The sequence below is a fragment of the Sinohyriopsis cumingii genome, chromosome 8 (genome assembly GCF_028554795.1).
Source record: "Sinohyriopsis cumingii isolate HCF-2022 chromosome 8, ASM2855479v2, whole genome shotgun sequence".
NCBI classification, from domain to species: domain Eukaryota; kingdom Metazoa; phylum Mollusca; class Bivalvia; order Unionida; family Unionidae; genus Sinohyriopsis; species Sinohyriopsis cumingii.
Genome location: NC_142968.1, coordinates 44306277 through 44321002, shown reverse-complemented (window position 1 = coordinate 44321002; position 14726 = coordinate 44306277). Strand labels below are relative to the sequence as shown.

The 14726-nt window shown below is 34.2% G+C and overlaps 1 protein-coding gene across 5 annotated transcripts in view; it reads left to right on the top strand.

Annotated features, from left to right (window-relative positions):
• Positions 1-14726, top strand: part of LOC149793394 (nicastrin-like) — a 60543-nt gene that overhangs the window by 3464 nt on the left and 42353 nt on the right. For all 5 annotated transcript variants that reach the window (XM_089967376.1, XM_089967374.1, XM_089967372.1 and 2 more), the window contains exons 2-5: positions 2522-2620; positions 5833-5956; positions 7660-7793; positions 11217-11356. In XM_089967376.1, the coding sequence (XP_089823502.1) occupies positions 2522-2620; positions 5833-5956; positions 7660-7793; positions 11217-11356 (497 nt within the window). The remainder of the gene's footprint in view (positions 1-2521; positions 2621-5832; positions 5957-7659; positions 7794-11216; positions 11357-14726) is intronic.

Here is a 14726-nt window from a genome sequence, read left to right as displayed (position 1 = left end):
TATATATATATATATATATATATATATATATATATATATATATATATATATATATATATATATATTGTATACAAATTAATCATGGGATTCTGTATAAAATCTAGATACATGTACCTACAGTATGGACAAAAAATGCTTGGTCTTTTTTGAGGGGGTCATTATAAAGGAAACAAAAATAGAATGAAGAGGGCAAGGTTTGACAGGTGGATAAAAATGCACAAAGTGAGATAGGTGGAAAAATCAGCAGGATACATAGTACCGGTTTCAGTTTTAGCATTTACATATTGGCATACACCCATTCCATCATGCTTCTAGGTGACCATGATCTATTCTTGTGTGAAGTTTTTCCACTGGGGATATATTACTAAGTGTGCCATCAACTTCAGTGATGTTACTTTTGAATATGGCTCTCACTTCTTCCAATTTTAAAAATTTAAACTTGCCTGATATCAGCACAGTTAAAATGTTGCAAACCACAGCAACTTACAGTTGATCGAAAATGCCAGGATATAATCAAATTTCATATGTCTTGTTTTTCTAAAATACTTTTTTGTTCTAATATGCAATCATTTTTAAAAGCTATTTGCATTTATAAAATTTAGACACACAAGAGACCATTTTTTATGAAACTGAAAAGTTATTTTTGTTAGCTTGGTTCTGCTGAAATGACTTCAGTGTTGTCACAATAAATTTTATCTTGAATTTGAGACTTAAAAAAGTAACAGTTTCCCCATTTGTTTAACTAGCTTGCTTCCTCAGGTATAATCCTGTTTATCAAAGCCTTGAATGTGGACCAGCTTCAAGGTGATGTTGCCTTATATTGAGCTAGTGTAAAATTACTATTAAATCCATATTATTAAATAATCAAATATGATCTATAGGACTGTCTTATACTAAAGTGACCTATAGTCAAGGAGAGCTGTATGTAAATAATGAAAGCTAACATCGAAAGTTGGGTGACCATGACCAAAGGTCAATAGCAGAGACAATCAGATGCTTTAAAATTTTACACCAATAATGCAGAATCACAGCTACAAATTTGTGACTGTCCAAAAGAATTGACTGTTGAGATTTTCATTTTGACTCTTGAAATGTTTGGGTCAAGGATCAACTGACTCTTTAGTTTTGAAATCTATTGAGAACCCTGAAATGTAAATATATAGAGTGGGTTTCAGATTTATTGTTGGAGGTCTCGCTAACATTTTACAACTAGGAGTCCAGGACTCCTACTTTGCTAAAAATAGGAGTTTCACCAGCAAATGTTGCAGTCCCCTGCCATAAGCATATTGTGTATACCTGACGTGGCTAAATGTCTAGATGAGAAGAACCAGTAGTTGTCGTTGAGTTTAATTTTTCTAATTCTTTACACCACTGACATGTAGCTCTTGTTTGTCCATTTGATTCAGACTGAATTTTGTGAATTCAAGGAAAGGACTTATGCCAAACACTAATCACACACTTTCTTACACTTGGCTACTGTTCCATCTAAACTATCAGTTCTAGCAACTTTAGAACTCTTCTGAATCATGTTACAATCTTCATCAATTTGCCCTTTAACCCCAAAATACTTATCCAAATTTGGAAACTGCATTTTTTCTAAGTCTTGACATGTCTTGATTTTGAGGTCATATGCACTACTTATTTGGCTACACAAGGAAAGGAACAAGATAATGAAAGCTAAAGTTGTTCACCTGATGTACTCTTATAATGACCCCATGTGCATCTCTGGGTCATACTCGTTACTGCCTCAGAATTCAGTCATTGTTAATATCAGCACATTTTCCCACCACTCAGCAGCTAGTCTAAGTCTTTGAACTTGCCACCCAACTATCAGGTAATATTCTTTTGATGTACTCTCATAATGACAACACGTACATCAGAGGGCCTTTCAGCCACTGAATTCTTTCATTGTAAATATCAGCACAACTAAAATGATCAACACATTTTCCCACTCAGCAGATGGTTGAAGCAGGATTTGCAGGCCTTTGAATTTGCTGTCCAGCTATTACATGCCTAAGTGATTTTCTGCATCCCAGATTTTAAAAATTGCATCCAAATATGCTTGATTAAGCATTTCCAAGGCCTCCGAGACGGCTTTCTTCTTAGGTTAATAAATGTACATACATGTACTATTTCTCCATATTACACATTATTTGCCATATGGGATAACATCTCCAGTAACACAGTTCAAATCTGTAATGTCTAGATATACTCCTGGACATTTTACTACATTGTTGTACATTCTTAAATGATGTAGTTGTCAGCATGTAGAAAAAAGACTTTTACACGTGTGCTTCTTTCAGATGAAATTTATGAAACATGTGGAATAATGGCAATCTTTTGTTTCTCACAAGAGATATAAATTATTCAATTTGGGTGATAAAATTTCATTTGTAATGATCATGCGTGTAAAACTCTCTTTTATGAGCTCTGACTTTTTTCAGTGACACTTCACACATGTTACCTTCTGTTGAAGCTTGAACCAGATCAAGAAGGTATGATTCTTGTTGTGTCTTTGCAGGGGAAGCAGTCAGAACAAAAAATAAAATCTACATCAGTATTGATGGAAGATCATCTTGCTTTAGGAGACTGAATGCTACTCATCAAATCGGATGCACATGTAAGTTGTTGGATGTATCAATTTCTATGTACTGTCTGTAATACTTAGAACTTCCTCCAGGGTGCAGACCAGATAAGTGATTTTTGGTGCTGCACCCTCTGATGCAAATTAATGGAGAAAACCAGGTCATAGGCCAGATCTGACCCATGGGCAGTATTTAGCCCGCCCTGACTTAGAAGAATATATATCAGAGGTCAAGCTAGACTTGAATTTTAGGGAGAAGTGACTTCTCCTTTTGGAAAGAACAGGTAGAAGCGAGAGCTGATGTGCGAGAAGTAAGAGTGAAGCAAAAAATGTAATATATGTGTGCATACATACATACAATATATATATATTCTCTTATTTGAATCATGTCCTCTGTTTCTCATTATGCATTTAACAATGGTTTTAAGCAATACTTTATTTTCAAATTAAACATTTCCTGTGTTCTATGTATATTTTAAACACAATTAATGTAGTTAATGTGTTGTTGTTGTTGTGGTGGGATTTAACGTCATTTTCCAGCACATGATAGTGAGCACACACTAGTGTATACATGGTGGCCAGTATTAATGGTGGAGGAAGAACCCAGGGAAAACCCCAGAGAGAACCACCGACCCATGAGAAGCTACTGGCAAGCTTTCTCACATACCAACATTGGCCAAATCCAAGATTCAGTCCCATGCAGACAGAGGTGAGACGGCAGTGATCCGTAATGGAGAGCGCTTTAGACCATTCGGCCACTCGGGGCCCCAGTTAGTGTGTAGTTTTGACAATTCCAAGATATGCAAACCAAAAGCAATCATAGTTGTAAAGAACTAAATTCATCTGAATTAAAAACGTTTGCATGTTTGTCTAAAGCTTTATGCTTTGATTTGGGACCTGTTAATATATAAACTTCAAGGAACCTGTGAAATTTGCTTTTTAAATTTTTTGCAGATTTGGAATCAATTTCTGGTATATATATCACTTTCTGAAAATAAACTACATGTATGTGAGGTATTATGGGCCCTATCTGACAACTTAAGTATTGTTGTTGTTCATCCATCTAGCTTATAATGCGGGGTCAGGCATGGATCCCATTTCGTAAACTAGAAAATACCCCGAAAATTGATCCCTGTTTCTTGAACTTGAAGCAAATAGCGATCAAAATTGGTAACAGAAACTTTGATGTATCGCTCGTTTTATCATCGAAAACAGTTGATAGGACCTGGAAATTATAGTCAACACTGTGAAATATGAAATTGATCATACAGTGTTTTACATTTTCTTTCCAAACGATACGCCTTGTACACCGCAATTAAAGTTATGTAAGGAAATTTCAGTCAATTAAAATGTCACTTATCCCAAGTAGAGGCAGTACTTTAATAAATAAATACAAATTAAATTAAAAAAAATTATCAGTTGAAATCTGTGTTCTAGTTCTGTCTTTTAGTTCCTTTTAAGTGTAATCATCATAAATACAATGTGTCCTCTTGTAATTAAATGTAAAATGAATCAATCTACCATAACAGCCATGTCCGCGAGCATTTCTCTGAGTACCTAATTAAGTGTCGACCGTGTTTTGATAACTGACTTCCGGAAGTATTTGTTGTATTGTTGCACTGAATTAAAAGCTGGCCATCTTTGTATTATTACATTAAGTCTTTTGAATCAAATAAAGGAATTGGAATAAAAGAAAAGTTTAAAGGCATGAAAATCTTACAAACTTAACATCTAGTGGTCCAGGTCGTACGTTGGATGAACTCACTTCGTTTGATCAATCAAACACTTATAAATGTTATTGTGTATGTAACATTAACTACATTAAATTAACTGACACTTTCATAACTATGATCAATGATAACAAAGCAGCCAAGTGAAATGAATACTTTGTAAAATAAAGAGCTTGATTTCACAGATATGGACCATTGTGGGCAAGGGATTTTCAGAGAATTCTTTAACTAGGATGATAAGAAGTTTCATTATTACTTCCAATGAAATCATGACATCAATATTGTACTAACTGAACAATACAAAAATTGAGTTTTGACTAAGACGAGTGTCTCATGAAATAAATGTTGCATGGTTTTAAAAAAAGGAATCTTGTTTGGTGGTATATTAACAGTTTGTCTAGTTCCCTGCTCTGGGGCTCCCGATTTGGCAGGATAATATTAAACACCACTACAGGAACCACAATCATCAAGAAAACAAAAAACAGTGACATAATACACAGATTTTTTCACGTACACATGTTGGTTGTTGAAACCAGTTGGAACGATCTTTCATATGTTGGACATTTTGAAAATAAATGTTATTTAAACATAATAACGAACAGCTTCATTAGAAAAAGTACATCATTAAAAATTAGTATCGATGTGATTATAAAATGAGGATTCAGTCAATAAACAGACCAGTTCCCTAATGCCACTCCCCCACCCCCATTTTCTCGATGTCAAGGCAATTTTGTAAAAAATTTTGGAGGTCCCTCAGTAACTCACGCATTGCTTATAGTACGAACCATGTTTGTGGACCCCATTGTGTGCGAGTTATCCAGGGAAAGGTGTACTGATGAGATCTCACGAGTTCCATTTCAGACTTCTATAGCATCATTTAGCATTTACAAGAGTTGTGACCATTTATTGTCTGACCTCCTGACTTTGGTTTCTGCACCATAACTTTACATGGAATTTTTAAATTTCAACTATATTTGTTCATACACCTTTATATTGATTAGACCTAGATTAAACTTGATTCCAGCTTTGCACGACTTGATTTACAGGAGTTATGCCCCCTGATTGCCCAGCCTCCTGACTTTGGTTTCTTCAGCATTAATTTACCAAGGTTTGTTTGCAGATTTATATTGACGAGACCTTGAATGAGTTACAGTTTTACCATTCCAGAACATTATGTTAAAGATTTCTCATCATTCTGATTCATTTCCGCAGCATAACTTTTCTAAGCATTCTTGGATTTCAACTAAGGTAAGTTTGATTCCTAGTTTTATATGACATCATTTGCAAGAGTTACATCCACTGATTGTCTGCCCTCCTGACTATGTTTTCTGCAGTGTTACTTGACTTAACATTTATGAGTTTCAGCAAAAATTTTAGTGATATCATAAGGTATTTAATGGGTCTTATTTCCAGCGTTTCGCATGATTTTGAGACATAATGTCATAATGACTTTAGAATGCCCATGTTATCATAACTTAAGTTTCCCAGCACGGATTCATCTTGATTCTATCGTTTCAGCCAAACCGAATGGAAATGTGGGTGTAGTTCATCATATAAATACAGAAGACGATTTGACCTGGTTACTGGACAAAGGTCCTCATGCACCGTATGCTGCTTTGATGCATTCAACTAACTTTGGAATGTAAGTTACTGGTGTTGGTCCCAACCTTTACTTGTCCGATGTTAAAAGCTTCATTCACTTTCACCCAAAGTACAAGATTATATTGTGCGTTGGAACTGTACAATCCAGCTTTGGATTATTAGTTACCCTATATTGTGGGACAGGAAAAGTTTGACCATGTCTCAGAACTAAACATATGGGCTTGGAAATTGCTGCAGTTAATATCATAGTAATTCAGCAAGCATGGATCAAATGTCATAAATACCTTTTATTCTTCATTGTTTGGCCTTTTTTTCTTCTTTGCATTTTTATAGATTTAACTGGAGGTAGAAGGAAACTGAAAAAGATCAACAGGAAGAGTGGTTTTTACCCTAACCTAAGTAGACATCACAGTAGCTAAAGTTGTCTCTGACATGTGGGAAAAAAATATTAGTCAGAAGTGATTATTTTATAGTTCACTACGGAAATTACAATGTGTTTTAGTGCTTGATTTTCATATTTATGACAAAAGTATCCTACAACTTTTGTTGTGGAAAAATACGTTTGAACTGAAATGTCCCAATAACATACATTGCATTCAAAAACTATTTTTTGAAAGTGTCCAAACAAAAATGATAAATATGGTATTCCAGATTCTTGCTGACAGCAGTTGAATAATAAATCATTCTGACCTTGTAATAAATTTGACATTGAGCATTCAAGCTTACTTTCCAACCCCGCTGCTTTATTTTTATCCTGTTTGTTTTTTTACTTGATCATGCTATAAATCTGGTTAATATATAGCCGTGTTGGCATCCATGATTGCTAGATCTGGCAAAATAATGTGCACAGTGATTCAGTTTAAACAAAATAACCAATTAGGTTATATAAATTTTTTTAATGTTTATCTATCTTTCTTTGCCAAGTTAAAGTGCAAGGCTGCAAATGATTTTCAGTGTAAAGTATTTTCTTTAAGGTAAAAACAAAAGAAACGTTTTCAGAAAAGAAAATTGCAGTGATAATTTAGCATTAAATTGATGAATTATTAATTTTAAAAGATGAATAATGTAGGGAAAGGGGGAATTATTCAGCTAAACTGCTTTGTTATTGATGAACATTGAATTTAATGGAGAGGAAAATCTGGAATAAGAAGTTTAATTATTGTAGCCCTTTCTTTTACAATAAATAGTCAGATATGACATGGTGTTTGTGGGGCAACTATTTGATAAATTCTAGTGCTAACTTGGTAATATAATTTTATTGGCCCAGAGAAAATGTAAGTCTTTCATCTACTTGCAGATGAAGGATATTTCCAGCCGTGTTACTCTTCTGGTTGCACAGACAAAATGTTGCAGCTGCTTGTAAAATTCCAGTCCCAAAATAGTAACACATAATTTTATTAGCCCAGAGAAAATTTAATTTTATTATACTCTGCTAGACAAAGATTTTCCCAGGCATGTTATACTCTGCTAGACAAAGATTTTCCCAGGCATGTTATACTCTGCTAGACAAAGATTTTCCCAGGCATGTTATACTCTGCTAGACAAAGATTTTCCTAGGCATGTTATACTTCTGCTTGTGTTTGATAAGAAATGAGAGTCCTAGACCAGGAAATGGACTTCTTGGTATCAGGCACATTCTCTTGGAATAATTCTGACCAGCGTCTATGATTCGGTTCCTGCAGCATAAATTTTTCTGTATTTAAAATATTTTCTGATTTATTTTTATGATGTTCAACTTTTCAGGGACAATGTGATGAGACTGAAAAATTCCGGCAAGATTAATGGAATAATGGTTATCCATGTACTGGAGAATAAGACTCTGACAGAAATACCTCCAGGCTTCTCGCCAGACAAATCATGTCCTCTTGAACAATATGGTGGGTTTTTCAGAAGTGTTTTATTTGAACAGACCATCAGATATAAGATGACAATTCACTTGATTTTGAATATGTTGAGAGACCTTTTTTATCAGTAAAGAACTTGACATAGGCAGAGCTTTCTGTGGCAATTTGGAGACCATAAGTCCTGGACCCTCAGCCAGCAGAAACTGAGGGCTGAGTGGAAAAATGTGGGGGTTCAGGAAAAATATATACACATACAATATCGGTGTAATAGATTTGTTTTTAAAAAGAAAAGAACTAAAGAATGATTGAATAAATGCATTATTGAAATGCACAGCTGTAAAAAGATAAAGATAATTATAATTGTCCTGTTGTCCAGTATCAAAATGACCACACATATTTCAGACACTTACTTTTGTTTAATTAACCTTTACCCTGTCTCATGAACAAAGTATTTCCCTTAAATGAATCCATGTAAGCACATTATAGTAGATACAGATTATAGTTGTACTATTTCAGAAACATGGATAAATGCAATTCTGTCATTTTACTATTAATTCACCTATTAATATATCAACTCCGACAATTACAAATTAAAAAATTTGCTAAGTTGTTTTTCCTTCTGTGATACGTGCAAAATGATAGGCTTTTATGTATAATCTCTGATGTATGAACTGTCACTAAATTGGGTGGGCATTGGACTTGTAATCCAAGTGTCAGGGTTTCAGTACCTGCCCAGGCCAGTATGGGTCAGATGTCTTGGTGTGTCCTTGTGAAAATCTTTTTGCTCTAATTTCTTCAGCATGATATAGCCAGTAATTTACAATAATTGATGTTAAAAGCAACAAAAACAAAAAATAAACTGCATATATCTAAGTGATTTGAAGCTGATGACTGCATTTCTGACTTGAAAATAAAAAGATCGAATCAGATTGTTTAAGCATATGGGTATAGCTATGAGATGATATTATAACTTACGTCAAGGACATGGTGCAAATTTATATTTAAATTTATGGAGTTTTCTTAGGGTTGTTTTAAGTTGGAGGGAATGTACATGTATGTGACAATGTCCACAAGCTGCTCCAAAACATTTCAGGTGATACAATAATTTAAGGATTGACATTCTTTGGTGCATCGGAACAGGAATTGACAGTCTGTTGTTTTCCCTTAAAACATTATGTAAATCATTTGATTTATAAATTCAGGAGAGAAATCTCGCAAGACCACTATGGTTTTTGGTGCTTGGTTGTGTATGCTAGTATGATAGATAGCTGAGCAAACATTTATTGGCTTCTTATTTGTTACAGTGGATTGAGCAATACTTGTATTCTGGATGCATTGAAGACAAACAGTGAAGTCTTCATGGGTTTATTGTTGATGATTCAGTAATTATTAGACTGCCAGTTATCCACTTTTTGTTGTTGTTGTTGTTGTTGTTGTTGTAGTGTTTAATGCCATTTTTCAGCACACAATAGGCTATACATGGCGGCCAGTATTAATGGTGTATCCACTTTTTAAGAAGCTAATATCTTTTCCCAAAATAGCCAAGAAGCAATAGTAATGTTGCTTTTCAAGAATACAACACATCTTGCCAGATTGTTATATCAAACTCTTTTTTTTGTGTGTTGGTACTAAAGCTTTGTAATACATCGAGAAATTAGTGCACTGGTAGAATATTTGGTGCCATGCCACAACATTGTTATAATGACTTATAGTGGTATTTTACTATATTTATTTTTTGGATGCAGGCAATCAAATGAATGGGCAATCACCCTTTTAATACAAAACAAACAGCAAATGAGAATTACTTCATTAAAACATTAAAGTTTTACAGAAAAAGGCTCACCTGTAATTATATTATGTCATGCAGGTGATGTAGTAGACTGTGGACATTTGGGCCATGCTTTTTAATGTAGTACACTGGACATCTGGGCCATGCTTTGTGATGTAGTACACTGTGGACATCTGGGCCATGCTTTGTGATGTAGTAGACTGTGAACATCTTGGCCTTGCTTTGTGATGTAGTACACTGTGGACATTTGGGCCATGCTTTGTGATGTAGTACACTGTGGACATCTGGGCCATGCTTTGTGATGTAGTACACTGTGGACATCTGGGCCATGCTTTGTGATGTAGTAGACTGTGGACATCTTGGCCTTGCTTTGTGATGTAGTACACTGTGGACATCTGGGCCATGCTTTGTGATGTAGTACACTGTGGACATTTGGGCCATGCTTTGTGATGTAGTACACTGTGGATATTTGGGTCATGCTTTGTGATGTAGTACACTGTGGACATCTGGGCCATGCTTTGTGATGTAGTACACTGTGGACATTTGGGCCATGCTTTGTGATGTAGTGCACTGTGGACATTTGGGCCATGCTTTGTGATGTAGTACACTGTGGATATTTGGGTCATGCTTTGTGATGTAGTACACTGTGGACATCTGGGCCATGCTTTGTGATGTAGTATGCTGTTGACATTTGGGCCATGCTTTTTGATGTAGTACATTGTGGACATTTCAGCCATTTTGTACATGTTCTTAACTCAAGGATTATTAACCTGTTTTCTGAACAGTGTCTCTTCTCTAAAGTGTTCTGATCATCAACAGATGTTGTTTATTCAGTTTGCCATCCTATATCAATCAAATTGTACTGAACTTGAAGATTGGTAGGTATGATTTTACCTTTTTATTCACAAAAGCCAATGGTTGATGGTCATATTGACATGTCTAACCAACACTGTACAGGGCATCTTATTAAAATTGTGCTCTTCAGAGTCAGAATTAGGCAGTTTATGAACACTAAGATGCAGGTATTAAATGAAATAGTTTAAAAGTAGTAACATATGAATAAACTACCATATGTACTAGCCAATAAGTCAAGTTAAACTGCAAACAACAAAAATTCTGATCAGCCATGGCATGATGTTAATCAGGTCTCTGATCTTAGTTCTGTTGACTACTAACATCAAACTGCACATACCTAGATATGCTGGTGCATTATGTGGCTGCAGCTCTGTGTCTATGTATTTTGCAGTTAGACTCGTCTTACAAGCAAGTATATACTGTATCTCTGGTTTCAGAAGAGTGATCCAGATATCCAGGGTTTATTCTAGGACAAATGATTGTGGGATTCATGATATTTTCTATTTAAAAAGTCATGTCCAACAATTCAGGTGAATATGCAAAACCTTATATTTTCAAGCCCCACCTTTATTTCTTCATGAAGTTTCTCTAATATTCAGAAAATTCTCCCTTTTTTCAAAATGGATGGGTGGGTGGTATATCTTCCAAAGTTTTAACTTGTAAAATAGTTTATGTCATTGATGTCATCACAGCAATTGATATAACATGATTCAAGTATGAAATGAACTTTCATTGGCTGATATGACAGTCACAGTTTCTAGGAATAAATCCGTGGTTCACCCATCTTAATTGTTCTCTGCCATCAATTACAGGTATGTATGAGGGAACAAACTACAGTGGATGTCATAGTGTTAAGTGGAATGCAGATGGACAGGGCATGATGTTTGAAGACTTCGATTTTCCAATATTTATCCTCACGAACCAGACAGAAGTGGAATTAATTATAGAAGAGGTACAGAGAATATGTTTATGCTGTGGAGATTTGGGTGAAGTTGGTGGTGGGTTAATTTTGACTAAATTGATGCATGGGTACAATAATTTTCCAGAAGAATGGTTATCCAGTAAAAGAACCTTTACAGTAATTTGAATTGAAATGTTATTAATAAATTATTCAGAATTACGGATTGACTTGCAAATATGTGAAAATGCTGTCAGAATATATTTTTTCTGCCACTATATGTATACACTGTTAATATTTTGTTGAATTCCACATTGGAAAATTTAGTATTTATTTTAAGCCATAGACTGGCAGTGTAAAAGCTGGTTGTCTATGCTTTGATTTTGAGTTGTTTGGATGCTCATATATATATATATATATATATATATATATATATATATATATATATATATATATATATATATATATATATATATATATATGTATATATATATATATATATATATATATATATATATACTAAAAATATAAATTTATAATGGTGCAAGTATAAAACATTTTCAGATGTTTCAAGCTAAACAAGCCTATCTTCAGGAGAAGAAATTTTCACATAGGTTTTCAATTGTTTTATCCAGTATCATTCCTTACAGGCATATTCTGTACCTATCCACTCCATGTTAGATTCCTTCAACAGTCTTGAGGGGATTGGTTGATTGCAATCATGGCTCTCTTGCATGTTAAAAGATATATTACACTTTTGGTTCATCTTCCTGACTTCTGATTGGTAGTGAAGTTGTCAAGCGTCTGAATGATTTGGTCTTGTTTGCAAGTTAGGCAGTGCATTTCTTTGCAGAAATAATTGTCTAAATCTGTGGTCTTGTTTGAAGTTACCTTACACCCACACCACCAGATGGTCTTTGATATTGTTCGGTTATCAGTACGTCACCATAGAAACTTAAAATGTTTGTTGGATTTAATCTGGTGCCAATCCTTCAGAATGATCCATTATAAGTTTGCAGAATTGGGTTGGAAGGTGTCCATGAAGGGGACATGTTTGTTGGTTTTCTTAGTTTTATATTTCAGTGTTCTTCTCATGTATTTCTATCCTTCTAAGTTGCTCCTTGAGCTGCTGCCTGAGTCTCATGACAGAGATAGCCAGATTAGAGCTTATACTGTATGGAAGATTTTTATATTATGTGCTGGGTGGTGGCATCTGATTGGGAGTAGATATTGGTGAGAGTTGGTCGGTTTAGAATACAGGTCAGTTTCTTTGTTCCCTACCAGGAGGGTAGATTGAGTAGTAGCCAAAAAAGATGTTGGACCTGTTCACTGATGATTTTATTATATATATAATAAATAAGATATATAATAAAATCATCACTGAAGAGGTCCAACATCTTTTTGGATCCTACTCAATCTGTATACATATTCAGACTCTAAACCCAGATGGTATTAAATGTGGTTCCTGCCAAAATGTCCAATTTGAAAACTGCCAAATTTGGTATTGTACATTTAAAGTGCTTTAAGGAAAACAATATTTAATGGGAGTCTGATTATGGTTTGTTCATTTTCATAAACCTTGTGACCAAAATACTCCAACTAATGTCACTGATAAAATTTTAATGAAAAATTTATAGGATTACATTACTGCTCAACAGTTCTAATAATTAATTTGTATGCCCTCCACGGCAATTGCTGACATTTGTACATAAATGTAAACTGACGTCTGCACGTCTATCCAGAAACTATTTTAGTGTTACAAATGACTGGACTTAGAGCCATGAAATTCTATACATATTACATATATGCCAGCCATTTCACTTTGGTTTAATCATTATTTTTTCTCTCACCTAATTATGTCTTACATTTGCTTGTCTTATTATATGCTTTATTAGCACATAAAAAAAAAATAATGCAATAAAAAGTTGGGTTTTGCTGTTTTTATTATCATGTCTTTAACTCGACTCATAAATTTGAGAGTTCTAAGAAGGAAGACTGCTGTGTAAGAATAGCATAAGAGTACATTTGTACATCTGATCTGATCATGTGCTTTCCTTGTTTTCTGTTTGTAGCTGATCTGATCTGATCATGTGCTTTCCTTGTTTTCTGTTTGTAACTGCTGTATGTGAGACATTTTCAAGAAAACAGATGGGTTTCTTCAATTTAAAAACTTGTCTCACAGGTTGATTATACTGGATCAGTCTGTACTTTTAAAAAAATGTGGCACTAGATGTTAAGTGAAACAGACTTTATTGATGTCACTTTTTTGGATGTTATATGATTGAAAAATATCAGAGGAGAGGGATCTGTTTAAACTTCAAAGCATGTCAGACCAGGAAATGAACAAATCAATAGTGCTTTATAAATTTAAAAAGGAGAATATGAGTGTAATTGAATGCAGCAATCAGATTCGGCACAACCTCTTGCAGAATTTGAAGATTTGTCTTGATCATCATGCAGCAAAAGTTAGACCTATTGACCAGTTAAATTGAGTGTTGTACATTAATAATTTGTCAGTATATTTTGTTTGTATTCTGGTGCAAATCCACATTGAATTTGCCCATTTGTGACAAAAATTTTAATCAGCTGCAGATCCCAGATGGTAGCACAAAAAAATACATTTTTCATACAGTTGTTTGTAATTATGACATATTTTAGAGAAAATACACTTTGTATACTCAGATTTTGCGTTTTTGCCACTTTTTTAGGATAATGATGCTTATACCTCATTAGAGGTTGGCATGTATGACTTTATAGTTGTCATGAGTGTAAATAACCTAATTTGATTTTCAGGCCATTACAGTAGGTTTTAAATTTATGACATATTTCTTAACTATTGGGTTTAGACTTCCATGAAGAAAGCCATATTAGCACTGTTAAGCAAAGACTGCTTGAGTAGGTGACCTTTTTAGATTTTCAGGTCATTGAAGCAGTGTTTCACTTTCTTTTACGTTTTTGATCTTTCTGAGTTTTTACTTCTTTGATGAAAAGCCTATGTAAAATTTAACATAAACTACATGTGGCTGACATGAAATTTGGTGGACATATTTCTAATGATATATAGATAAACAAATTTTCAGGTCATTAAAGCAGTTTGTTAAAAAAACCATACATATCTTTGAATTTTTTTGACTATTTTTAAAACAAAAATCTTTATTAGCACTTTAAGCAAAAGTCATGTGAGGTAGACAGATGAAATTTGGCATGCGTGTTTAACAGATGACCAGATTCAATTATCATGGGGTTATACATGTTAGTGAAATTTTTCAAATTGTTCTAAAGTTTTGAATATTATTGGGCTTGGACTTCTTCACTGTCTGCTGCATGATTTATTTTTCTTGCACAGACAAGTTCCTTTTCAGCTCCATCAGCCTTATTTTGGATGGCATGAATATGTGACAGAGTGACCTAATTGTTAGCATTT